This window comes from Delphinapterus leucas, chromosome 2 (assembly GCF_059928025.1).
Source record: "Delphinapterus leucas isolate spDelLeu-1000000601 "Yukka" chromosome 2, BTC_Dleu_Yukka2, whole genome shotgun sequence".
NCBI classification, from domain to species: Eukaryota; Metazoa; Chordata; class Mammalia; order Artiodactyla; family Monodontidae; genus Delphinapterus; species Delphinapterus leucas.
Window position 1 is genome coordinate 33,591,652 of NC_143130.1, and position 27,297 is coordinate 33,618,948.

General features: G+C 44.8%; 1 protein-coding gene across 1 annotated transcript in view; it reads right to left on the bottom strand.

Moving 5' to 3' along the window:
* The window catches only part of TM2D3 (TM2 domain containing 3), an 87,810-nt gene continuing 60,513 nt past the window's right edge, over positions 1 to 27,297 (bottom strand). The window contains exon 6 of the mRNA XM_089906666.1: positions 1 to 26,420. Within this exon, the coding sequence (XP_089762792.1) occupies positions 26,345 to 26,420 (76 nt within the window). The 3' untranslated portion in view covers positions 1 to 26,344. The remainder of the gene's footprint in view (positions 26,421 to 27,297) is intronic.

Sequence of the window (27,297 nt, forward strand, 5' to 3'; positions counted from 1 at the left end):
CTTGGGCCAAAGCCCAATGTGGTGTTTGCGATGACGGCAGGGTATGGGCATGGGGTCTGGTCGGCACCTGCCTTGGCCGGGCTCTGTCTCTGTCCTGCAGGGCCCAGAGTCTTTCCTCCAGGTGCAGGCCAGGCTCATCCACATCTGGGGTGTGTCTGGGAGCCGTGGGCAATCGAAGGGGGTGGCTCTGGCCTCTGGGGAGACTCCGTGAGCCAGCCCTTCCTCCAGTCCATGACGCAGACTCACATACACGTGTGCGCGGTTGGGGGAATGGGTCCCCTTGCCAGAGCCCGGGGTCCTTGCCTTGAACAGTAGACCTCCTAGGACCTGCAGTCGGGGCCGAGGGGCAAATGTCTGCCAGTTGGTCCAGGGGGTTTTGGAAGGACCTGGGGCTGGAGGTGGAGGACGGGGCAGCTTAGGACTGCAGGGCTGGTGTTGCTGGGGCCCCGGGGCCAGGGGCCTGGAGGGACTGGCCCTCCTCACCCGCCCCTCCCTCTGCTCCCAGGAGCAGCCTCCTGGTCCGGCCTCAGTGGCGCTTCCGTGTTGGTCCTGCCTCCAGATTCCCTCCATCGGCTCCCCTCCTCCCGCCTCTGGAGCAAATCAAGTGTGACAGTCATTGTTCACAATGAAGAAGTAAAATCCTAGCAGCAGCTCAGGCTTCTGGAGCACATCTCGTGTGCTGGGCCCTTCTCCTTGCAGCAAGGGCAGAGCCGGTGTCGTCCTTGTACAGGAGAGGCGCTGAGGCCGAGAAGGCAGCTGGGGCTCAGGCCCACTCACCAACCCCACTCCACACTCGCGAGAACTTCACGTTTGGTATTTCTTATTTTGCTCAAAAAAGGAAACGGTCTAGAGGTCATGACTATGACCTTTATAGTTTCATGAAGTCCCAGGGGGTCTTCCCTCACCAACCCCGGAGCCCCCAGCAGCAGAGCCAGGATTCGGTGTCCAATAAGAACAGAGGATTATAACCATCACTTGGGGCCCGGAACCTGCGGGCCGGGGAAAGCTCCCATTCACGCCCCTGTCCCTGGAGAACAGGGAAGGAGTCTCTTTAGAGAGTTTCCACAGCCACGTCTGAAGCCGGAAGCAGCTCCAATGACATTCTCAGCTGATGTGAACGTGTCACTGCCCAGGGGCCCACATCCCCTCCCCCAATAGACCTGCAGGCCTCGTCCATCCATCATCTACCCAGGCCACCACCCTAGCTCGGCCTGAGTTCCCAAGTGATTGCCACGCAGGGTAAGAATGGGTGACACAGAACCTTCTCCACTTCCTGATGCCCTGCAGTCTCCACCCCCACCCCCTGCCCGTCCACAGGACCCAGGGGCGTCTGTGCTGCTTGCACGGCTTGGCCACTGGGGCCAGAGGACCCCCCGCCCACCACACCAGGACCATCTGGACGGACAGTTTCAAGCACCACGTGTGTGGGTGGAAGGGAGTCTGCGGCGAAAGCTAGTCTCCAAATAACAATATGGAAAAAATGTTAAAGAGCTGAACTAACGTGGGGTGGCTGCAAGCCTCATTCATTAAAGTAAAAAATGAGGAAAACTGGCATGAAAGTTAGGAAAATTACAGGGTATTTCCTACAAGGAATATATGGGACATCCTTGGAAATTTCTTGAGGCATGATAAGTTTACTGTTTCTCTTCTTTAAAAAAATATCTTGCTGTGATTCACCTGTCCCCCTGCTCCCCCCTCCGCAAGAAAAGCAGTTATTTATGGCTGTAAAAGAGTCCCCATTTGGAGCAACGTCAGAGAACAAACACTGCTCTTGGAGCCTCCACAGCAGCGAAGAATCTGGCACTGGCTCAGCATCTGAGGTTGAGTGTCTGCTTGCAGCCATTAATTGCTGTATAAAACCTTTGAAAAAAAAGCCCTGGATCTGGAGTCTCAGCCATCAAAGCCCATTTAGAGCCAGTGGGAAGCTGGTCTTCAAGTTCTCATTGACAGAAAGTCTAGTTTCCAAGCAGGAACTCCCAATTACTCACTGACTGGATGGACATCTGAGGGCCACCTGGGGGATCGTTAACTGTGAAAATCCCTCCTGGAACCCAGCACCATGGGCTGCCCAGATCTGATCCTGGGACTGCTGCCTGTGTGACCACAAGGGAGCCCAGAGAGAGCTGGTGTGGGATTGAGGAGAACAGCCAGGTTTTCTTCTCCCCTCCTAAACTAAGCATGCTTGGCCCACTCCTTTATTTTATTTTATTTTATTTATTTTTTAAAATAAAGTTATTTTATTTTTATTTATTTTTGGCTGCGTTGGGTCTTCGTTGCTGTGTGCAGGCTTTATCTAGTTGTGGTGAGTGGGGGCTACTGTTCGTTGCGGTGCACGGGCTTCTCATTGCGGTGGCTTCTCTTGTTGCAGAGCACGGGCTCTAGGCGCTCGGGCTTCAGTAGTTGTGACACGCGCACTCTAGAGCGCAGGCTCAGTAGTTGTGGTGCACGGGCTTAGTTGCTCTGCGGCATGTGGGGTCTTCCTGGACCAGGGCTCGAACCCGTGTCCCCTGCATTGGCAGGCGGATTCTTTTTTTTTTTTTTTTTTTCCGGTACGTGGGCCTCTCACTGCTGTGGCCTCTCCCATTGCGGAGCACAGGCACCGGACGCCCAGGCTCAGCGGCCATGGCTCACGGGCCCAGCCGCTCCACGGCATGTGGGACCCTCCTGGACCAGGGCACGAACCCGTGTCCCCCACATCGGCAGGCGGACTCTCAACCACTGCGCCACCAGGGAAGCCCTGGCAGGCGGATTCTTAACCACTGTGCCACCAGGGAAGCCCTCACCCCCTTATTTTAAAAATGACTAATTAAATGCCCAAGTCCTGTTGCTTTGGCCCGTGCCGGGGAAGTTATTTAGAAAGCAAACACCTATGCCCAGACACAACCCTTCTCTGCTGCAGAAGATGCCACCTACGTGCTCTTCACATGAGAGCAACCGTGAGGGATGGGGTTTTCGAGACAGTGGATCCCAGGAGGGCTGCCTGCCACACAATGCAGCCAGGAGTACAACGATTTGCAAAAGCAACACTCTCATTTGCCCGTTGTGACAACGGCCACTGAAATGGAAAGAACAGTGGACGCCGGAGTGGCTGTCCGCTCCGACCTTGGGCATCTCTCTTTTCCACGGGACTGTGAACTCTGACCATGCTTCTCCCTTCGTGACTGCATTTGTTACAGAGCCCTCACCACCTCACGGCCCAAACGGCTTAAGTAGGAAGTGGCTCCCACCAGTCGGGAAACTGATGTTGGAGTCTTTAAAAAGGAGCCAGCACTGATAGTTTGGAGCTCTTTTAATTGATCGGGTCACTGGGTGAACTTGTGACAGAGATACTGCTGTCCACAAACTCATCCACAGCTGTGTCTTCCTTTCCCATCCACCAGATCTGTTCAGCAATGTTCAATATACATGACCCAAGTGAAGGTTTACACTGAAAACATTCTTTAGAGTAAATATAAATGGCCAATAAGCATAAGAAATAAGGCTCTACCTCACTAGGGATCAAAGAAAGGCGAAAACTTAAACTCCACACCATCCAAAAGGTTTATACTGAAAAGATACAAAGATAAGTTCTCTTTGGTAGAGATGGCGACACCCAGTAGTGTATGCTGTGGGGAAACGGGCTCCCTTGTCCACAACTAAGAGCAAAGATTGCTACCTTTCTGGAAGGCATTTTCTCAATATTTTCCTTCACAATGTCCAACATTCAATCAAAAATGACCAGGTGTGAATAAATGACAAGATTGGACCAAGAGAAAAAAATTGGACAATAGAAGCTGAGCCACTGGAGATTCTGATATTGGTGTTGTCAGGCTCTTAAAAACTTTAAAATACTAGAGTCATATGTTCCAGAAATTAAATGACAAGATGAATATTTTCACTAGCAACCTGGAAGCAATAAATGGACATTGTAGAACTTTAAAATACAGTAACTAAAATTAAGGCACTGATTTTAACTAAAATTAAGTTCAACTACAGATTATACAAGGTGAAGAAAATAAGTAATCATGAAGGCAGATTAGAAAAATATATCCAGACTGAAGCAAGAAGAGAAAAAAATTAAACAGTTAATTAAGAATCCCCCTGACACACACAGTATTCAAGCCCTGGTCCGGGGAGATCCCACATGCTGCGGAGCAACTAAGCCTGTTCACCACAACTACTGAGCCTGTGTTCTAGAGCCCATAAGCCACAACTACTGAGCCTGCATGCCACAGCTACTGAAGCCCAAGCGCCTAGAGCCCATGCTCCGCAATGAGAGAAGCCACCGCAATAAGAAGCCCACGCACCGCAATGAAGAGTAGCCCCCGCTGGCCGCAACTAGAGAAAGCCCATGCGCAGCAACGAAGACCCAATGCAGCCAAGAATAAATAAATAAGTTTTAAAAAAATACAAAAAGAATGTAAAAGAAAAGTATGTGATTAGAGTCCCAGAAGGAGAAAGAGAGAATGGGGGCAAAAAGTAATATTTGAAGAGACAATGGCTGAGAATTGTCCAAAAATGATGGAAGACAGAATGCCTCAGATTTAAGAAGAGTTATAAAGCCCAAGATGTATCAATGAAAAAAAAAACACATCCAGACAGAGCCTGGTAAAACTGCTGAAAACCAAAGAGAATATCTGAAAAGCAGCCACAGAAAAAATTAGAGGGTTTGGAATATGAGGCTTGGATTCACTGAATTTGGTGCCTGAGCTAGAAATGTGTGTTTTCCATCCAGCATAGGGTTGTCAGATAAGATACGGGACGCCTGGGTAAATTTGAATTTGAGATAAACAACAAATATTTGTTTTGTATAAGTATGGAAACATGCATTATTTGGACCATACTTACACTAAAAAATTATTCATCATTTATCTGAAATTCAATCCAAGCAAATTTAACTGGGTATCCTGTTTTGTTTTGTTCTTTGTGTTTTTCTTTCCCTAAATCTGGCGACCCTGTTCTTTGGGGATGCTAAAGTCACCTCCTGTCAGTTCCCCTGGGGAAGAAAAAGCCCACCTGCCCTGGAGGCACCAGGAGGCCACTCGGACTTGACCTTTTTGTACTTCCCGTGTGCCCCTGCCTGATGGATGGCGACCCGAGATCTGAGGGCCCATGACAGCTCTCTCTGGAGGCTGTGGCCAGGGAAACCTGCTTCTCTTCCACGGCTACGGGTGGGAGGCTGCTGAGAAACCTCCCGTGAGACTGAATCAGACTCATCTCCCCCAAGAGATGGCGGTGGAGTCCCCCACTTCCTTTTTAAATGGAGGCCTCAGTGCACACCTAGCAGCTGTCACAAGTGCAATTTGCGATCTGTAAGTCCACAGAGCCACGTCTGGTTCCACGGAAGATGCGCTAAGCTTGAGAAAATGGCAGCCCAAGCCCCTGCCTCCATGGTCGGGGCATCCATACCTGACCCAGCTCAACAGCTGCAATGGAGGGTTCCCTAACCCTTCACAAACACTGTGGATTAAACACCGAGTAGGCCAGCTCAGTGTTATAAACAGCAACTCCCCAGAAAGTTCCGGGTCTCTGGTAAGGTTTCAAAGTTGTCTTTAAATAAATAAATAAGCAAACAAACAAACAAATAAATGGAGAAAGCTCACAGTTCTCACTGACTCGTGTTACTCATGAGAATTAACCTCGACTCTTAAATCACTGCTCTCAGTCTTGGTTTCCTCATCTGCCCAGTGAGGATAAGAGCACCTGCCTCATGGATTTGGGGCTGGGTTAAATGAGATAACACCTGTAAAGTGCTTCGTTCAAACTGACAATAACAACTACTCGATAAATGGTAGCTAATGTCATGTGGTGGACAGGGTAATGCCCCCCCGCCCAGATGTCCACACCCCCATCCCTGGAACTTGTATGTTATGTCACAGGGCAGACAGGATTTTGCAGGTGTGATTAAGGTGAAGGACCTTGAGATGGGGAGATTATCCTGAATTTTCCAGGGGGACCCAATGTAATCACACAAACCCTTAGAATCAAAGAAGCTTTTCCAATGTAAATTGGTGCAGCCATTATGGAAAACAGCATGGAGGTTCCTCAAAAAACTAAAAGTAGAGTTGCCATATAATCCAGCAATCCCACTGCTGGGCATATATCAGCAAAAACTATAATCAGAAAAGATACATGCACCCCAATGTTCATAGCAGCACTATTCACAGGAGCCAAGACATGGAAGCAACTTAAGTGTCTATCAACAGAGGAATGGATAAAGAAGATGGGGTACCTATATACAGTGGGATATTACTCAGCCATAAAAAAGAATGAAATAATGCCATTTGCAGTAACACGGATGGACCTAGAGATGATCATACTAAATACCATATGATATCACTTATACGTGGAATCTAAAATATGACACAAATGAACTTATTTACAAAACAGAAACAGACTCACAGACATAGAAAACAAACTTATGGTGACCAAAGGGGAAAGGTGTGGGGGAGGGATATATTAGGAGGTTGGGATTAACATGTACACACTACTGTGTATAAAATAGATAACCAACAAGGACCCATCATATAGCACAGGGGACTATGTTCAATATCCTGGAATAAACCATAACAGAAAAGAAAAATAAAGAAACTTTCCCAGTTGTAATCAGAGGAAGAAGTCGCTATGGGTGGGGGGTGCAGAGAAACACAGCACTGCTGGCTTTGAAGGTGGAGGAAGGGGCCATAAGCCAAGGACTGTGGACAGACTCTCAAAGCTGGAAGAGGCCAGGTAGTGGATTATACCCTAGAACCTCCAGAAAGGAATGCAGCCTGCCGAGACCTTGGTTTTAATGCATTGAGACCCATGTCAGACTTCTGATCTACAGAACTATAAGATAATAAATTTGCGCTGTCTTAAGCCACTATGTGTGTGGCAATTTGTTACACCATCAACAGGAAACTAATACGATCAAAATGATTGTTAATAGGATTGTGTCCTCCTTTGAGATCAGAGCCACATATATGTCTTTTGGGTCTTCCAAGGACCATGGGCATCCGTAAATATTTGTCTGCCTGAAAAACAATAAGCTTCATAGCACAGTGGTCAGGGCTGCAGTGGTGCCAGGAAAACAGCGAAATAATCAGACGGTTTATGAGAAGATCAATTTTAGAAATATTACAGGAAAGAACAGACTGATTGTCAATGGCAAAAGAATTTTCCATTTAAATGCCCAACAATAGAGTACTTGATCAATTGTAATAATCCAGAAAATTGAATACTGTGCAATGGCAAAGGCATTGAAGAAGAATATTTAATTAACATGGAATTTTCACCCTATTCAGTGAAGGAAACAAAATACATGACTGTACGCTGAGAATAAGCTCTTTTTTCTTAAAAAAAAAAAAAAAGTACCTGTATAGTATGTACATGGGAATAATCTCTGGGAGGATAAATATCAATGCAAGGTTCCCAGTGACAGAGCCCTGGGGCCTTCAGGAATAGACGTGTCTGGTTTCCAGCCACCGAATCTCCACAGTGTAAACCTTCCTTCATTCCACTGCTTAGCCAAGCCTGCTCTACAGCAGGGACCCCCGTGGGTGAAGGAGGTCAGACAGAGGAGCTGGACTTCACGTCCTGGGCCTTGCAGGGCAGAGGGAAGGACAGGCCTGCAGGGGACAGGAGGGATCACAGGCCAGGTTCAGGAGATGGAGACTCCGTGAGAAAGTAGGTGCAGACACAGCATCCTGAGGAGAGTGTGGGGTGGGGGCACAGGCTATGTGGGGAATCTCAAAGGACAGGGTGACCTCAGCTGACACTCAGGCTTCACAGAAGAATGCACTAGATGCTTCAGGCATAACTCTATGCCCAGGGAGTCTGAGGGGCGTCTTCCAAAGCACGGTGTCAGAGGAGCTGACAGGGATCCAGCGAGTCAGAGGGAGCAGATGGGGGTCCGGGGTGGTGGGGGGAGCAGATGGGGGGTCAAGGGGGGGGGAGCTGGTGGGGGGTTTGTGAGGCAGTGGGGCATGAAGGCTCTCACATCATGGGCACCTCCTAAGTGGCATTTAGTCCCATCGGTGGGCGTGCAGGCTGCACGGGAGGATGGGGATGAGGGCAGGTGTGGACAAGTGACTGGGTTAAATCAGCGTATTTGAGTCATTTGTGAAAGGCCTTGAGTTCCCTGCTGAGATACTTGGACTTTGTCCTGAACTTTCCGGCCAAAGGGTGGGAGTGGGATCAGATCAGTGCTCAAAAACCAAACCAAACCAGACGCCTCTGGCAGTGAGCGGAGGACTCCATGGCGGGGTTTATGTCAGCAGCCCGTGAGGCAACATGTCAATTTTCTCCCAGGTCCTCACTTCCCCAGCTTTGGAAACCACAAGGAGTGGAAACTGAAATGACTAAAATGCCTATGGGTTTAAATTATTGGATTTTGCATGCCATTTGCAATTCTTCTCCTGCTAGGAAGTATTTACACTTGAAAGAGGAACTTCAGTCTTATATCACAGCAGCTGGTCCTACAAGAGGTTGTCAAGAACGAGTGAACTAGCAAGTGTGTTGACTGGACAAGCCCAGCTTTCACTGTGAGGAAGCAGCAGGAATTTCCAGGACGAGCAATGAGGGCAGAGTGCCTCCATTCCAGGAAGGGCCGGGGAGCTGGGGCTTGGCCAAGGAGGGAATCTGATTTTGGATCATGAAGAGCCCCCCACTAATACTTGAAATGGGAGCATGTTCTTAACTGGATTGGGTTACCCGTGAACATTACAAGTGTAAGGATGCTGCGGAGGGCTGACAAATGTTCATACCTGGAAAGAACAAGACAGACGCTCGCAGCTCAGCTGTGGAGGGAAGCATGTCCTGTGCACAGAAGCAGGCTGCGAGACGTGTGGCTGAAGCCCACTGGCGCTCCCCTCACTCATCTTGAAGCCTCTCGGGTTCCCTGGGCAGATGGGTGACTCTGCTGGTGTGTTGTTCTGTTAGGGAACCTTGACCAAAACCGCCCGCCTTGCCCAGGCACGATGATGATAACCTCTTGCCTGAGTTGTCTCACAACAGGAAGTCCTGATAAAGGACACAGTGCTGCCACCGAAAACTAACGGGGAGAATTCGGGAGGGGCCGAAAGGAGGAGGGAAGAGACGCCAGCCCATAATATGTCCTGAAAACCTCCCAGAGTCCTTTGCGCTGGAATCTGTCTTGGTTGAGAGATGCGCATGCCACCAGGAAGGACCCTGAGTCACCAAATATGGGCCACGCAAGATGATTGGCCAGAGACAACCAGAAACTAACCCCATCTCCATAAACCCTGAGACTGCGAGCCACGTGGACAGCAGTTCTCCTGGGTTCCCTTACCTTCCTGCTCTCCGCCCGGGCGCCCCTTCCCAATAAAGTCTCCTGCTTTGTCAGCACGTGTGTCTCCTTGGACAATCATTTTGAAGTGTTAGACAAGAACTCACTCTTGGGCCCTGGAAGGGGTCCCCCTTCCTGCTACAGTTCTGTGAAAGGGCTTTGCTGCTCCTCGAGGTACAGAAGGTCCATTCACACACCCCAATGCAGCCACCTGGGTTCTCTGTGGATGTCTCTTTCAGATGCAGCATCTTCTCCCTGGCTCTGCTACAGGCTCTGGACTCATGACCAGAAGCCAGGTCCTCAACTACACAGAGAAAGCATTAGTTCTAGCAAGGTGGAGGGGGTCCTTTCAGACTTGAAGCAACAAAGTCCAGGCTGGGCAGATTCTCTTTTCCCAGCTGCCTATTAAAGAGCTGTAGCAACTTTCATTGAGGAACCAGCAGTCAGATGTCTTCAGCTTTAAAAATATTCATCCTCCCTGAATGTTGCCATGGCACAAGAAAGAAGAAAGGAGAAAACCGTAATTCAAGAAGATACGTGCGCCCCAATGTTCATAGAAGCACTGTTTACAATAGCCAAGATGTGGAAGCAACCTAAATGTCCACTGACAGATGAATGGATAAAGATGTGGCCCATATATACACAAGGGAATATTAGCCATAAAAAAGAATGAAATAATGTCATTTGCAGCAACATGGATGGACCTAGAGATTATCATACTAAGTGAAGTAAGTCAGGCAGAGAAAGACAAATATCATATGATATCGCCTCTATGTGGACTCTAAAAGAAAAAAAGACATAAATGAGCTTATTTCCAAGACAGAAACAGACTCACAGCCATAGAAAAGAAACTTATAGTGACCACAGGGTATAGTGGGGGGGCGGGGGGGAATTTGGAGGCTGGGATTAACATATACACACTACTCTGTATAAAATAGATAACCAACAAGGTCCTACTGTAGAGCACAGGGAACCATACTCAGTATTTTGTAATAACCTATAAGGGAAAAGAATATAAAAGAAAAGATATATATATATATATATATCTGAATCTCCGTGCTATATACCTGAAACTTAACACAATATTGTAAATCAACTATACTTCAATAAAAAAAATATTCATCCTCCCTGAATGTTGCCATGGCACAAGAAGCCAACTTTTCCAGGATTATACTAGTGACCATCAAGGATAAATATGCTCTCTCGTGGGCACATGAGGGATGCTGCAAACACAGATTCTTTCATCCTAGTGGAGCCCCATGAGTTAGGCAGGAAATGGTTAGGGTTTACTTCAGGTGCACTGCAGTTTTTATTTATTCACTGCAACTCTTCAGAAAAAGCTCTCTGGTCTGATTCAGCCAACCAACCAGCTATTTTTGGAAACCACTTAACAAGTGATGGCTATGTGTCACTTGTTTCCGTGGGCACACCAACAGGTGGGAGCAGATGAGGGCACCACTGTCAGCCTCTATGGAAATATTCCCTGGAGTGTTTGAACTTCAGCTAAGACCCCAAAGCCGAGGCTGACCCAAGAAGCACCTGCCACATTGTCAGAAGAGCACCAGCAGCGCCCAGAAATCCATTCTGGGCTTTGCTAGGAAGTCTAAACCAGTTCTGAGGCCCTTACCCCAGTGGCACCTGACAACCCACTGTAGAAACTCGAGATGGATGGGGTCAAGTGGGAGTTCTGTAGAAGCAGTGGGGTCACTGCCCAGCGGGGAGCACTCAAACCAGGTGAAGTGGGGCCCAGAGACCCCTTTAGAGATGGGGCGCCCCCCAGAAGGGATATTGGGCATCAAATTTGCACTTGTATGCAGTTTGCTCCTTTTCATTTCTGGATAGTGTACTCTTGCATGGATGCACCTTTGTTTATCCATTCTCTGTGGAAGGACATTTTGTTTCTATTTTGGGGTGATTATGAATAATGGGGCTATAAATGTTCATATACAGATCTTCGTGTGGACATATGTTTTCATTTCTCTTAGGCAAGTATCTAGAAGTGGAAGAGCTGAGTCATATGGTAAGTGTGTGTTTAACATTGTGAGAAGCTGGCAAAATTTTCCAAAGTGCTTGTAACGTTTTGCATCCTCGTTGGAAGTGTACGAGAGTCCCACTTCCTCCACATTCTTGCCAGGACTTAGTATTGGAAGTCTTCCAAATTTCATCCAATCTATTACGTGTGCAGAGGTATCTCGGGGGGTTTTAATTTCATTTCCCTAACAACTGGTGCTATTGAGAGTCTTTTCATGTGCTCATTTGCTGTCTATATATCTTTGGTGAAGTGTCTATTCAAATATTTTGCCAATTTTTAATTGTTTTTAATCTTCTTATCAGTTATAAGAAGAGCACATTCTTTATGTAATCTGAATAACACAAGTGCTTTGTCAGATATGTACTTTGCAAGTATTTTCTTCCAGACTATGGCTTGTCTTTCCATTTTTTAAACGCTCTTTTGAAGAATGAAAGTTTTAAAACTTTGATGAAGTCCCATTTATCTTTTTTTTTTTTATACTGGGTGCTTTTTGTGTTGTAACTTGTAAATCTTTGCCTAACACAAGTGCACATAGATGTTCTCCTATCTTTTCTTCTCAAAGTTGCACAGTGTTAGCTCTTACATTTAGGACTATGATCCACTTCAAGTTAATGCTAAAATGTGGCATGAGGTAAGGGCTGAGGGTCATTCCACACAGAGATCCAAGCGTTACAGCACCGCTTGTTGAAAAGAACAAAGAGAGCTTTTTTTACTGAAGTATAAAATACTTGCAGAAACATGCATGTCCATGTACAGCTCAAGGAGGTTTTGCAAACTGAGCACCTCCGTGTTATCAGCCCCAGGTTAGGAAACAGACACTTTCCTGCCATTCAGATACTCATACTCCCCGTCTGCCCCACCCCACCCTCGATAACCATTACCTGGACTTCTAACAGCTGAGAGGAGTTTTGCCTGCTTTTAAACTTTCTGTAAATGGAATCATATAGTGTGTCTTCTTTCGACTCTCTGTTCTTTCACTCAACATTATATTTGTAAGAGTTGTATGTCGCAGTTCCATGTAGACCACTGCTCCTCACTGCTGCACCACAATTCACTGATTCGTTCAGTTGTTAATACGTATGTGTGCCATGTCCAGTTTGGGGCTGTACCTGTCTTTTCGTGATCATTGGGTGCTTTCCTGGGAGTGGAACAGCTGGAGCCTCAGGTGTGTGTATCTTCAATGTCAGTGGACACACCAAGGACATTTTCAAAACGCTCACACCCCTTCCCCCTCCCCCAGCAGCATGTGGGAGTCCCGGTTGCCCCGCAGCCTAGCCAGCACTTGGTATTTTCCATGACGTCCCCTTCCACCACACGAGTGAGTGTGCGGCTGTATCTCTGATGACCAACAAGATTGACCCCTTTCTGTCTGTTTATGAAACTTATGAAAGAGGATATTTTGATTCGTTCTTTTGAGACGTGCCTATTCAAGTCTTTTGTCCATTTTCATGTTATCTTTCTCTTGTTGGCGTGTAGGAGTTCTGTGTATATTCTTTGTGCACGGCCTTTGTCAGACTTACACATTGTTGATAAGTGTTTTTGACATGGAACTCTATGTGCTGCCTTTTGACGAATTTTTCTTTCCTTTTTTCCCTTTTTCTTTAACTTTTATTTTTCTTTTTTTTTTTTTGCCTCTCCATGCAGCTTGCGGGATCTTAGTTCCCTGACTAGGGATTGAACCTGGGCCCTGGGCAGTGAAAGCACAGAGTCGTAACCTCTAGACTGCCAGGGAATTCCCTGAAGAATTTTTCTGAAGGTGCTACTTCAGGTGGATGTCGAGGCTCTTGGAGACTAACAACATCAGAGAGCCATTCCCGCTCCGAGGACAGAGGTCAAGCGGACAGTGTCGCCTGGTGCTGGCAGGCGGGGCGGCCCGGCTCCCACCCTCCTGTCTCTGGCCAGGGCCTCCATGGGCGGAACCCGGAGATCAGTGAGCAAGGAAGCCCTGGAGGCACAGTCCAGAGGGTTCAGGCTCTGGGGGCACAGAGAAAGAGAAGGGGGGGGCAAGGAGATGAAGATGCTGGGGGGCGGGGAGACGGGGTGCAGTGGAGATGAACCAGAAAGGAAGGATGTGTTGCGAGAGATTATGCAAAGAATGTACCTCCCAGGTTAAGAAACTCTGTAGTCTGCATGGCCCCAGGGGGTCTCCAAAGAATCCACAAAATGTGGACCTTGAGAGGATTGCCACAGGACTACTTAAGTTAAAAAGAAAAAAGATGTTCTGCTCCCTGCCTCTAATCTCCCACACCCTCGCCCCAGAGAGGAAGGGAAGAGTGAGAGAACCAGGAAAAGGAAAGGGGCGCGAAGCCCCTCCTCCATCACTGGCTCAGCCACAGGGCCTGCCTGCGAGTTTGGCTTGGATGTAAGAGTGGATGTGAGATTCGAATTTTGATTGAGACTGGATTGGACTCCTTAATGCCTGGAAGTGAGTCATCTTTATAGAAATGGGGCTTGTTCTTGTAGTTAAAACTGCCCCATGTGCTAAGGGGAGCTGGCTTGCTGAGATGTTGTCAAGGGACAGAGAAGGAGATGTGGAAGAACTTATTTGAAGCCCAGGGTTGGAGGAAGATCAAGCCATTTCCTGTTTGTTCCTCACTTGTTCAGACTGTTCAACAAACCAGTTGTAAATAACTCAAATCTCTCTCTCTTTTTCAGTAGACACAGGGCTACATGCTTTTAATGCACTGTCTTGTGACACTCACAACCACTCTATGGGTCAGGACTGTTATTATCCCTGCTTTACAGATGTGGAAACTGAGGCACAGAGAGGTTAAGTAACTTGTCAGAGGCCACATTAGCCTGGTTTCAAGTTCAGCAAATCTGATTCCATAGTCGGAGCAAGATTCTTTTTTTTTTTTTTTTTTTAATAAGACTTTTTTTTTTTTTTGAGTGGTTTCAAGTTCACAGCAAATTAAGAAGGTATAGAGGGCTCCCCTGGTGGTGCAGTGGTTAGGAATCTGCCTGCCGGTGCAGGGGACGTAGGTTCGATCCCTGGCCCAGGAAGATCCCACATGCCGTGGAGCAGCTGGGCCTGTGTGCCACAACTGCTGAGCCTGCGCTCTAGAGTCTGTGCTCTGCAACAAGAGAGGCCACGACAATGAGAGGCCCGTGCACTGCAACAAGGAGTAGCCCCCGCTTGCCTCAACTAGAGAGAGCCCATGAGCAGCAGCAAAGACCCAACATAGCCAAAAATTAAAAAAAAAAAAATAGGTAAACAAATTAAAAAAGAAAGGTATAGAGATTTCCAAGTACCCCTGCCCCCTCCCACCCCCTACATATAGCCTACCTCACTATCAACATTCCCCCAGCAGACTGGAACATTCGTTACAACTGAGGGACCTATACTGATACATCATTATCACCCAAGGTCCAACAGGGTTCACTCTTGGTGTACATTCTATGGATTTGGACAAATGTATAATGACAGGTATCTGCTGTCATAGATTCACATAGAGTATTTTAACTGCCCTAAAAGCTCTCTATGCTCCACCTGTTCATCCCTCTCTCCCCTTAACCCCTGGCAACCACTGATCTTTTTACTTTCTCCATAGTTTTGCCTTTTCCAAAATGTCACACAGTTGGAATCACACAGTTGTAGCCTTTGCAGATTGGCTTTCTTTTTCACTTAATCATATGCTTTTAAGATTCCTCCATGTCTTTTCATGGCTTGACAGCTCATTTCTTTTTATCACTGAGTAATATTCCATTGTTTGGTTTTTTCCACAGTTTATTTAGCCATCCATCTATTAAAGGACTTCTTGGTTGCTTCCAAGTTTTGGCAATTATGAATGAAGCTGCTATAAATGTCTGTGTGAGGGTTTTTGTATAGACATAAATTTTCAACTCATTTGGTTAATTAAATACTAAAGAGCATGATTGCTGGATTATATGGTAAGAGTATGTTTAGTTTTGTAAGAAACCACCGAACTGTCTTCCGAAGTGGCTGCACCATTTTGCATTCCCACCAGCAACAGAGGAGAGTTCCTATCGCACCACATCCTCGCCAGCATTTGGTGGTGTCAGTGTTCTGGAGTTTAGCCATTCTAATAGGTGCACAGTGATATCTCATTGTTGTTTTAATTTGCATTTCCCTGATGATGTATGATGTGGAGCATCTTTTCCTATACTCCTTTGCCATCTGTATGTCTTTTTTGGTGAGGTTTTAAGGCCTTTGGCCCAGTTTTTAATTGGGTTGTTTCTTTTCTTATTGTTGAGTTTGAAGAGTTATTTGAGTTTCTTATTGTTAAGTTTGAAGAGTTCATTTATCAGATGTTTCTTTTGCAAATATTTTCTTCCAGTCCATGGCTTGTGCCCTCACTCTGTTGACATTGTCTTTCACAGAGCAGAAGTCTTTAATTTCAGTGAAGTCCAGCTTATCAATTATTTTGTTCATTGATCATGTCTTTGGTGCTGTATCTAAAAAGTCATCACCATACTAAGTCATCACATCATACTAAGTTTTCTCCTATGTTATCTTCCAGGAGTTTTATAGTTTTATGTTTTACCTTTAGGTTTATGACCCATTTTGAGTTAACCTTTGTGAAGGGTATAAAATCTAGGTCTGGATTCATTTTTCACGTGTGGATGTACAATTGTTCCAGGACCATTTGGTGAAAAGACTACCTTTGCTCCATTGCACTGTCTTTGTTTTTTGTCAAAGATCAGTTGACTATATTTATGTGGGTATATTTCTGGACTCTCTGTTCTATAGCACTGACATAATTGTCTGTTCTTTCACTGATACCATACTATCTTGATTACTTTAGCTTTATATTAAGCCTTAAAGTTGGGTGTGTCAGTCCTCCAACTTTGTTCTTCTTCTTCAATATTGTGTTGGCTATTCTGTCCTTTTGCCTCTCCATTTAAACTTTAGAATCAGTTTGTAAATATTTAAAAAATAACTTGCTGGGATTTTGATTAGGATTATATTGAATCTATAGATCAAACTGGAAAGGACTGACATATTGACAATATTGAGTCTTCCTGTCCATGAACATGGAACATCTCTCCATTTATTTAACTCTTTGATTTCCTTCATCAGCATTTTGTAGTCTTCTTCATATAGATTTTGTACGTATTTTGTTAGATTTATAACTAAGGATTTCAGTTTTAAATGGTATTGTGCTTTTAATTTCAAATTCCACTTGTTCATTGATGGTATGTAGAAAAGTGAATAACTTTTGTATATTAACTTTGTACCCTGCAATGTTGTGGTAATCATTTATTAGTTCCTGGAGTTTTTTAGTTAATGCTTTGGATTTTTCTACATAGATGATCATGTCATCTGCAAACAAAGGTTGTTTTATTTCTTCCTTCTCAATCTGTATTACTTAAAAAAATTTTTTTCTTGTACTATTGCATTAGCTTGGACTTTCAGTACAATGCTAAAAAGGGGTGGTGAGAAGGAATATCCTTGCCTTGTTCCTGATCTTTGCAGGACAGTTTTGAGATTCTCACCATTAAATATGATGTCAGCTGTAGGGGGTTTTTTTGTAGATATTCTTTATCAGGTTGAGTAGCTTCCCCTCTATTTCTAGTTTGCTGAGGGTTTTATCATTAATGGGTGCTGGATTTTGTCAGATGTTTTTCTACATCTATTGATATGACCAAGTGACTTTTCTTTTATAGTCTGTTGATGTGGTGGATTATATTAATTAATTTTCAAATGCTGAGGCTTCCATACCTGGGATAAATCCCACTTGGTTGTGGTATATAATTCTTTTTGAACATTGTTGGATTCAATTTGCTAATATTTTGTTTAGAATTTTCGTATCTACGTTCATGAAAGTTATTGGTCTATAGTTTTCTTTTCTGGTAAAGTTTTTGTCTGTTTTTAGTATTAGGGAAATACTGGCCTCAGAAAACAAGTTAGAAAGTATTTCCTCTGCTTCTATCCTCTGAAAGAGATTGTAGAGAATTGGTACAATTTCTTCCTTAAATGTTTGGTAGAATTCACCAGTGAGCCCATCTGGGCCTAGTGCTTTCTTTTGGAAGGTTATTAACTATTGATTCATTTTCCTTAATAGATATAGGCCTATTCAGACTATCTATTTCTTCTTGAGTGAGTTTTGATAGATTGTTTCCTTTAAGGAATTGGTCCATTTCATCTAGGTTCTCAAATTTGTGGGCATAGAGTTGTTCATAGTACTCCTTTTTTAATTCTTTTAATGTCCATAAGATCTGTAGTGGTGTTCCTTCTTTCATTTCTGATATTAGTACTTTGTGTCCTATCTCTTTTTTTCTTGGTTAGCCTGGCTAGAGGCTTATCAATTTTACTGATCTTTTCAAAGAACCAGCTTTTGGTTTCATTGATTTTCTCTATTGATTTCCTGTTTTCAACTTCACTGATTTCTGTCTAATTATTTCTTTCCTTCTACTCATTTTCAATTTAATGTGCTCATTTTCTAGTTTCCTAAGGTGAAAGCTTATTGATTTTAGATGCATTCAATGCTGTAAAATTTCCTCTAAGCACTGCTTTTGTTGCATCCCACAAATTTTCATGAGTTGTGTTTTTATTTTCATTTCGTTCAAACTACTTTTAAATTTCTCTTGAAATTTCTTCCTTGACCCGCATGTTATTTAGATATGTGTTGTTTAATCTCCATGTGTTTGGGGATTTTCCAGGTTACTTTCTGTTATTGATTTCTTGTTTAATTCCACTGTGGTCTGAGACCAGAGACTGCTTTATCCCTATTCTTTCACATTTGTTAAAGGGTGTTTTATGCCCCAGAATGTCGTACGACTTGGTGAATATTACATGTGAGTTTGAGAAAAATATGTATTCTACTGTTGCTGAAGGAAGTAGTCTAGAGATGTTAGTTAAATCTAGTTGATTGATGGTGTTATTGAGGTCAACTATGCTCTTACTGATTTTCTGACAGATCTGTCCATTTATTATAGAGGGGTGTCAAAAGCTCCATCTATGATACTGGAGTCAACTATTTCTTCTTGCAGTTCTATTAGATTTTGTCTTGTGTAGTCTGACGCTCTGTTGTTAGGTACATACCTATTAAGAATTGTTATGTCTTCTTGGAGAATTCTCTTTATCATTATGTAATGCTCTTCATTATCCCTGATAACTTTCCTTGCTCTGCCTAAAATTAATATAGCTACTCCCACTTTTTTTTTGATTAGTGTTAACATAATATATTTTTACCTCTATCCTTTTAGTTTTAATCTATATGTATCTTTATATTTAAAGTGGGTTTCTTGTAGACAACATATAATTGGGTCTTGTGTTTTAATCCACTCTAACAAATTCTTTTAATTGGTGCATTTAAGCTATTGACATTGAAAGTGATTATTGGTATGGTTAGATTAACATCTACCATTTGTTACTATTTTCTGTTTGCTGTCCTTGTTCGTTGTGTCTATTTTTGTCTTCCACTCTTTCTGCCTTTATTGTTTTTAGTGAGCATTTTATAATTCCATTTTCTCTACTTTGTTAGTATATCAGTTAGACTTCTTTTTATGCTTTTTTTTAGTGGTTGCCCTAGAGTTTGCCATATACATTTACAACTAATCTAATTCATTTCAAATAACACTATACCTCTTCACAGGTAGTGTGAGTACATTATAACAATAAAATCTCCCTAATTCCTCCCTTGTATCATTGCTGTCATTCATTTCACTTATATATAAGCATACATATTCAAATACAATTGTTTTTATTGTTATTTTGAACAAACTGTTATCTATTAGATCAATTAAGAATAAGAAAAATATTTATTTTACCTTCACTTATTCTATTTATCTTCACTTCAGTGCTCTTCCTTACTTTATGTAAATCCAAGTTTCTGAACAATATTATTTTCTTTCTCTTCAAAGAACTTCTTTTAACATTTCTATCAAAGTAGGTCCACTGGCAACCAATCAATTTGTTTATCTGAGAAAGTTTTATTTCTCCTTCACTTTTGAAGGATGCGTTCACAGAGTAAAGAATATTAGGTGGGTGTATTTTTTCTCTAAACACTTTAAATATTTCACTCTACTCTCTTCTTGCTTGCATGCTTTCTGAGGAAAAGTCAAATATTCTAATTTTTGCTTCTTTATGGATATGATGCTTCTTTCCCCTCTGGCTTCAGGATTTTTTTTTTTTAATCTTTGATTTTCTGTAGTTTGAAAATAATATGCCAAGGTATAGTTTTGGTTTTGTTTTGATTTGCAGGGTAGGACTGATGTTTTGTTTTGAGGGGTTTTTGTGTGTGGTGTAGGGCGTTTTTTGGTGTTTTGTTTTGTTTTGTTTTGTTTTTTGCATTTATCCTGCTTAGTGTTCTCTGAGCTTCCTGGATCTGTGGCTTGGTGTCTGACATTAACTTGGGGAATTTCTCCATCATGATTGTTTCAAACATTTCTTTTCTTCTTTTCTCCCTTTCTTCTCTATCTGGTGTTCCCATTCTGCATATGTTACACCTTTTGTACTTGTCCCACTGTTTTGGATATTCTGTTTTCCTTTTTTTCAATCTTTGTTCTCTTTGCTTTTTGGTTTTTGAGAATTCTGTTGATATATTCCCTAGCTCAGAGATTCTTTCCCAGCTGTGTCCAGTCTACTAACAAGCCCATCAAAGACATTCTTCTTTTCTGTTACGGTATTCTTGATCTCCAGCATTTCTTTTTGGTTCTTTCTTGGGATTTCCATCTCTCTGCTTACATTGCCTATCTTTTCTGCAAGCTGCCTACTTTATCTCTTAGAGCCCTTAGCACATTAATCATAGTTACTTTAAATTCTCAGTCTAATAATTCCAACATCGCTGCCATGTTTCATTCTGAAGCTTGCTCTGTCACTTCAAATTGTGGGTTTTGTTTGTTTTGGGTTTTTGTTTGTTTTGTCTTGCTTTTTGATATGCCATGTAATATTTTTAACAGCTTTATTGGAGTATAATTGCTTTACAATGGTGTGTTAGTTTCTGCTTTATAACAAAGTGAATCAGCTACACATATACATATATCCGCATACCTCCTCCCTCTTGCATCTCCCTCCCACCCTCCCTATCCGACCCCTCCAGGTGGTCACAAAGCACCAAGCTGATCTCCCTGTGCTATGTGGCTGCTTCCCACTAGCTATCTATTTTACATTTGGTACTACATATAAGTACATGCCACTCTCTCACTTTGTTCCAACTTACCCTTCCCCCTCCCTGTGTCCTCAAGTCCATTCTCTATGTCTGCACCTTTATTCCTGCCCTGCCCCTACATTCTTCAGACCTTTTTTTTTTTCTTAGAGTCCATATATATGTGTTAGCGTATGGTATTTGTTTTTCTCTTTCTGACTTACTTCACTCTGTATGACAGTCTCCAGGTCCATCCACCTCAATACAAATAACTCAATTTTGTTTCTTTTTATGGCTGAGTAATACTCCATTGTGTATATGTGCCACATCTTTATTCATTCATCTGTCGATGGACACTTAGGTTGCTTCCATGTCCTGGCTACTGTAAATAGAGCTGCAGTGAACATTGTGGTACATGACTCTTTTTGAATTATGGTTTTCTCAGGGTATATGCCCAATAGTGGGATTGATGGGTCGTATGGTAGTTCTGTTTTTAGTTTTTTAAGGAACCTCCATACTGTTCTCCATAGTGGCTGTATCAATTTACATTCCCACCAACAGTGCAGGAGGGTCCCCTTTTCTCCACACCCTCCCCAGCATTTATTGTTTGTAGATTTTTTGATGATGGCCATTCTGACTGGTGTGAGGTGATACCTCACTGTAGTTTTGATTTGCGTTTCTCTAATGATTAGTGATGTTGAGCATCCTTTCATGTGTTTGTTGGCAATCTGTATATCTTCTTTGGAGAAATGTCTATTTAGGTCTTCTGCCCATTCTTGGATTGGGTTGTTTGTTTTTTTGATATTGAGCTGCACGAGCCGCTTGTAAATTTTGCAGATTAATCCTTTGTCAGTTGCTTCATTCGCCAATATTTTCTCCTATTCTGAGGGTTGTCTTTTCGTCTTGTTTATGGTTTCCTTTGCTGTGCAAAAGCTTTTAAGTTTCATTAGGTCCCATTTGTTTATTTTTGTTTTTATTTCCATTTCTCTAGGAGGTGGGTGAAAAAGGATCTTGCTGTGATTTATGTCATAGAGTGTTCTGCCTATGTTTTCCTCCAAGCACAGGCCAGCTTTCCCTTCCTTAGGATGTGGTTGTCTGATGGTGCAGAGCTCCACCCTGGTGGGAGACGTCCGCTAATGGCTTTATCACTTAGATCAGCTCCCTGAGGCCACAACACGTTCTCCACTCACGTGGGCCAGCACTCCACTGAATAGGCAAATTTTGTTACACCCAAGTTGCCAGTCACCTAGAGAGCCTGGTCATGTGTCATCCATTTTTGAACCCAGTCCAGAACCTGGTCCCAGTCGACCTTGCCTTCTCATGCAGCTGGTCATCTCTGGACAGCCAATCTCCCAAGACATCCCTGGATGACTTCCTGCCACTCTGCCCCATCTTTGCCCCAGAGGCCCTGATACCAGGCAACCCAGACGCAGAGCTCTCCTGTCTTGGGGTGTGACTATGCATCCCACAGTGAGGCCACCTACCCACAATGTGTCTCTATCCTGTTCACAAAAGAGTATAAACGCACGACTGCAATGACGTGACCACAGGTTCACGGGGGAAACGGCCTTCCCCTGGGGCCCCTGTCTTTCTGCTTTCCATCTGGTTATTGGAGTCCCTCAGATGCAGCTGGGGATGGAAGGCTCAAGTTTCTGGAGCCCACTTTCCCCTCTGTTTTGAGAAGTGGGATAACATTTGCTCTGCTGCAGGCATTCACTCCACCTCCTATCTGCCAGGATTCTCCTCAAGAATCAAGAAAAAGTGTCATGTGTCACTTCAGAAAGTTCTCAGAAAAGCAAATCAAAGCCACAGGGACACCCCTTCACAGCTTTTTGGTGTGGCTGTGGAGAAATGGGAACCCTCGTACGTCGCTGGCAGGAGTGTGAAATGACGCAGCCACTGTGGAAAACAATTTGGCAGTTCTGCATAAACACAGAGTTACCACGTGACCCAGCAATTCCATGATTAGGTATAGACCCAAGAGAACTGAAACACCACATCTTTTGGGGTGATGAGCACATTTTGGAATGAGACAGAGGTGATGGTTGCATGACACTGTGAATGTACTAAATGCCACTGAATTGTTCACTTTCAAATGGTTAATTTTATGTTATATAAATTTCACCTAAAATTTTAAAAATTTCCAGTAGTGGGTTGACTCTGGAGATCTCAGGTCATCAGGAACCTCTAGGTGTTCCTTTATCATCCTTTCCTCCTTTAAGCTACTAATCGGGTGCTTGATTAGATTCCTCCATTCCTGTCTTTCCAATGGGCCCCTCTCAGGATGCCATGGAGGGACCACTGCATCTGTAGTCTAAATTCCACAGTCTCTGGAGCATGTATTGTCAGCTTGTTTTGCACGCAGGGGAGAAGAGGGCTGAAGTAGCTTGCCCAAGGCCACTTGTCTGGGTGACAACGGGGCTGAGTGTCAGCGTGTCCAGCCCCGCTGACTTGCCCTCACGACCTGCTTTGCTCCCAGCAGCTATGATACAGAAAAACAGTGAATATACAATGGTGTGAGAAACTCACGCTCCCATCCAGCAGGGAGACAGAGCTAGATTCAGCCAACAGAACCTGAGGGATGAAGTTGCTTCAGCAAGGATTCTTGCCTTCTTGACATCGTCTGGTTTGCCCAGACACCCCACTTCTCCCCTCTGCTACTCTTTTCTGAAAATTATTTTCTTTACTTCCAAGAGAATGGCCGTTTGGTGCACTCTGGCTCTGTTCCTGTCAGAAGTGGGCAGCTGACCCTGCCTGGGTCCACCCATCCCTTTCCTAAGGAGGATGGAAATGGGACTTAAGACCCCTCTGGGGCCTGGACTCTAAGGTAAAGTTCTGAAGCTTCTGGAGGCTGTGTTACCTGTAGGTAGCAGCCAGGCAGAGAGAGGCAGAGGAAACATGGAGACAGAATTTTCTTACTTCTCCAGTGTCCAGTGCCAGCCCTTTTGCTGAGGCCAGCTCTTTCCTGCCCAGGAATGTCCTGCACACTGCTACCCCTCCTGCCCAGTAATTCGAGGGTGGGAAGCTAAAGCCTACATTTCCCAGACTCCATTGCAGCAAAGGCTTCATGTGTGACTGAGATCCCACTAGCCACACATCTGCAGGACACTGGCAGGTGGAAATGAGCCCACACTCAGGGAAACTGGGCTTCCTCCAGGCAGGACGGACCCAGTGCTTGGCTCCCCAACCTGAGCAGCTGAGGTGGAGTGTCTGTTGTCCCAGCCCTCAGCTGTGGGCTGGGGCCAAAGTCACTGTGGGGTTTTCAGAAGATGAGTCCTGTTGTCTGACAGGTGTCTCTCTGGCTGTAGGATCTAAGTGTGTGTCCTTGACCTACCCAGAAATTCTATAAACCACATAACACGTTGTAATAAATTCCTTTCTCTGAAACAAACTGGAGTGGATTCTGTTGTCTGCAACAAAGAATCCTAATTTATACACATGACAATAAATTACTCTTGTGGATGGTTTCACTTGGGTGTTTGTCACTTGCAAACAAAACTGTCTTAATCAATATAATAGCCAACTGATCATTCAAATTGTCTGTTAAAAAAAATACAACTCTTTAAAATGGATTAAAAAAACCTTTTTAATCCAAATAACAGATGTCTCCATTTTCAGGCAGTTCTGACAGTACCCTCGAGGGTGAGGCATCAAGACATGAAATTTCATTTTTATGGAATGAGAAGTGTGTGAACATTATAAGTTAACTGGCTTGTGAGGAACAGTGAACAGTTGAAATTTTGTCTTATAAGAGATTTTAAATTAAGATGCTCACCTTTGTTGCTGTTGTTCCAAGTTCCTCTGTTACTGCCTTCTTTTGTGTTAAATCGATATCTTATAATGTGCCATTTTAATTTTCATGTTATTTGTTTACTACAATTTTTGAGTTATTTTCTAAGTGGAGACACTGAGAATCACCATTAATAACGTAATTTACAGGAATCTAGTTCATATTAATTCTCATCTTCATTGGGTCATTGGTTCTAATTCCTCCTTGAGTTCTGAGGACATGAGGTCCGAGTGTCACTCAGTAGACACCTAAATAACAGGACTGGAACCAGAAGCCACATCCCTTGACACTGGTCTGGCCTCTCCGCCCCAGCACAGTATCTTTGGAGGCAAAGATTTCAGAGTTTGTGACTTGGCCAGAAACGACAGAGGAAGACAAGAGAACGGGGCCTCACATATTTTTCATTTATGACCATACCAGCAGAATTAAAAGTCAGAAGGTCGGAGTTGTGAGAGATGTATTTGGCTGAATCCTTGATTGTGATTCCTTCTCTACAGGGAGCTATCAATTCACAGGGGAAGAGTGTGGGTTCCTGGCCCGCCCCACCCTCTTGCCTGCCACCTGCATTGCCCTCACCGATTCTTCAAGCAGCCTCCACACAGATTGGACTAATGTGTCTAATGGGCTCAGGAAGTTTCTGCCAAAAGAAGTTTTGCTTCTTCCCCAAGGACACTTATTCCAATAGAGGTTTCCCTCTCTCTCTCTCTAACAAAGCAGGGGAAGAGTCTGCAGCAACTGTCATAAAGCAAGCGACTTGTCATGGCAGGAAAGGGGCTGCTGAAATGGATGGGGAGACTGAAGTCACCGCTGGCCTCGCCATGCTGCCTCTGGGAAGCGGTGTAGACACAGGGGAGAAGACTGCCTCTGGGCACCTGCCAGGTGCTTCCAGGAACTTCAGTGTAAGGAGGTCAGCCACCAGCCAGAAAGAGTGACCATTCCTGGTGCAAATGCCATTGAAAATTCACTTGGAAGACAGGCAAGAGCCTTCCCCAGAGTAGAAGGAAAAAAAGAAACAATGACTTTGACTTGGGCAAATCACTGGAAAATGAGAAGAGCTGCTTTGTTCCCAGTGTCTTCTAGAGACGGTACTTCATGGAGTCAACCAAACAGGAATTGAATCCGTGTTTGGAAGAGCAGTAGCTACAGAAGATTTTTCTTATTTCTCTCCACACTCAAGAACAATAACAACGTCAGCATCTGGGAGATGGAAGTTCTTCGTCATGTGTGAGGAATCACACCAAGAGGCCGTGAAACTGGACGCTTTAAAAAAGCAGTGGATCGCACAGCTGAATGCAAACCATAACCACCCATTTCTCTTTGCCAGAAAGACCCAGGGTTGCAGAAACTAAAAGCTTTGCCTGGGACGTCCTTTCTTAAGAGGATGCTGGCAGCATGGCCCGACCATTTCTCCCTGATGTGAGGATGGACGCATCTGAACTTCCGCCCCCAGAGGATGGACGCATTTTCCCCCAGGATGGACCACCCTTGGCCAGCAGGCTGAGAAGGTACCTGCGTGCTGGGGGGAAAGATGGGGCGTGGCAGGGAGCCACTGGAGCTGAGAGCCACGACAAAGGCCACCAGCAGAGAGCCCTACCGTCTGTGCAACCATGAACACTGCTCCTAAGGGCAGAGTGAGCCTGAGGTGCAGAAGGAGCACGTAACAACAGCAGCAGGGTTTGCTGCATGAAGAACAATGGAAGGCAGAGCAGAAGGGGCAGAGAAACAGGGCTGTAAGCAGGGCTGAGAGGCCTGAGGCTCCTCGGGGCGGAAACGTCCCCGGAGTGGAAAGCTCGCAGGCAAACCAAGTTTCTCAAATCCTTCTGGTATTGAACGAATTTAAAGCATATGGAGATGAGCCAGGGGAAGAAGAGATGGGGAAGGGTGCTGGGCTTAGGACGGGGTGGGGGAAGGGGGCAGGCAGGGGCAAACTGGGCGGAAGAGCCATACCCCCAACTCCCGGGGGCACAGCATCCCCAGGTCTGAGCCTCTCTGCAGTTCGGCCTCCCTGCTAACAGAGGTGGTGAGAACCATACTTGAAGGCGGGCAGGGGGCTCAGCCGAGGGAAGGTCCTGAGCCAGTGCCCCTCCCTCTGTCAGAGAGAATGCCGGGGGAGGACGCTGGCCGGGCCTCAGAGGAAGCCCACCCGTGACTGTGGAGCAGTCTACACTGCATATCTTAGGTAACCAAATACCTTACACGGGGCAGCTTCAGAAGAAATGTATTTTTCTCACAGGTCTGGAGGCTGGACATCCAAGTTCAAGGTGCCAGCAGAGTGGGTTCCCTCTGAAGGATACAAGAAAGGGTCTGTTTCAGGCCAGAATCATCACACTACTGTTTAAAAAAAACAAAAAATCAAGAAACAAGAAAAAAAACTCTTGGAAATTACAAATACAGTAGCAGAAATTAAAAACTCAACAGAAGGCTTGAAGGGTCAAGTGGAGAAATATTTCAAGAAAAATAAAAGTAGAGAAGCAGCACACGGAAACATGTGGCCGATTGCAAAGACAGCCACCATGCTCCATGCTCCCTGCGTCCACGCTGCCTCTGTCAGCTCGGGCCACTATAGCCAAAATGCCACAGGCTGGGCAGCTTAACAACACTTACTTCCCACAGTTCTAGAGGCTGGACGTCCAAGACCAAGGTCCCAGCAGATCTGGTGTCTGGTGAGGACCCACTTCCTGGTTCGTAGATGGATGTCTTCTCCTTGTGTCCTCACGTGGCAGAGACAGAGCTGAATCAAGATTCCTCATGTCTCTTTTTATTAGGGCACTAACCCCATCATGAGAGCTCCACTCTCATGACCTAATCACCTCTCCAAAGGCCCATTTCTAAATGCCATCACTTTTGGGGATTAGGGTTTCAACATATGAATTTTTAGGAGGACACAAACATTCAGGGCAAAGCACATGCCCTATGCAATGAGACTGCAGCTCCAGCCTACAAAGGTGGCATCTCTTCCCCCTCCCCTTGAATCGGGCTGGCCTTGGAATTTGCTTTAGCCAGCAGAATGTGGCAGAAGTGACATACAAGCCTTGTACACTCCTGCTTGTTTCCCCAGACCCCTACGTGGCTGCCATGTGAACAGCCCCAGACTCACCGTCTTGAAGACTAGAGAGGATGTGGGGGAGGAGCTGTCCTAGTTGAGACCATCTGACACCAG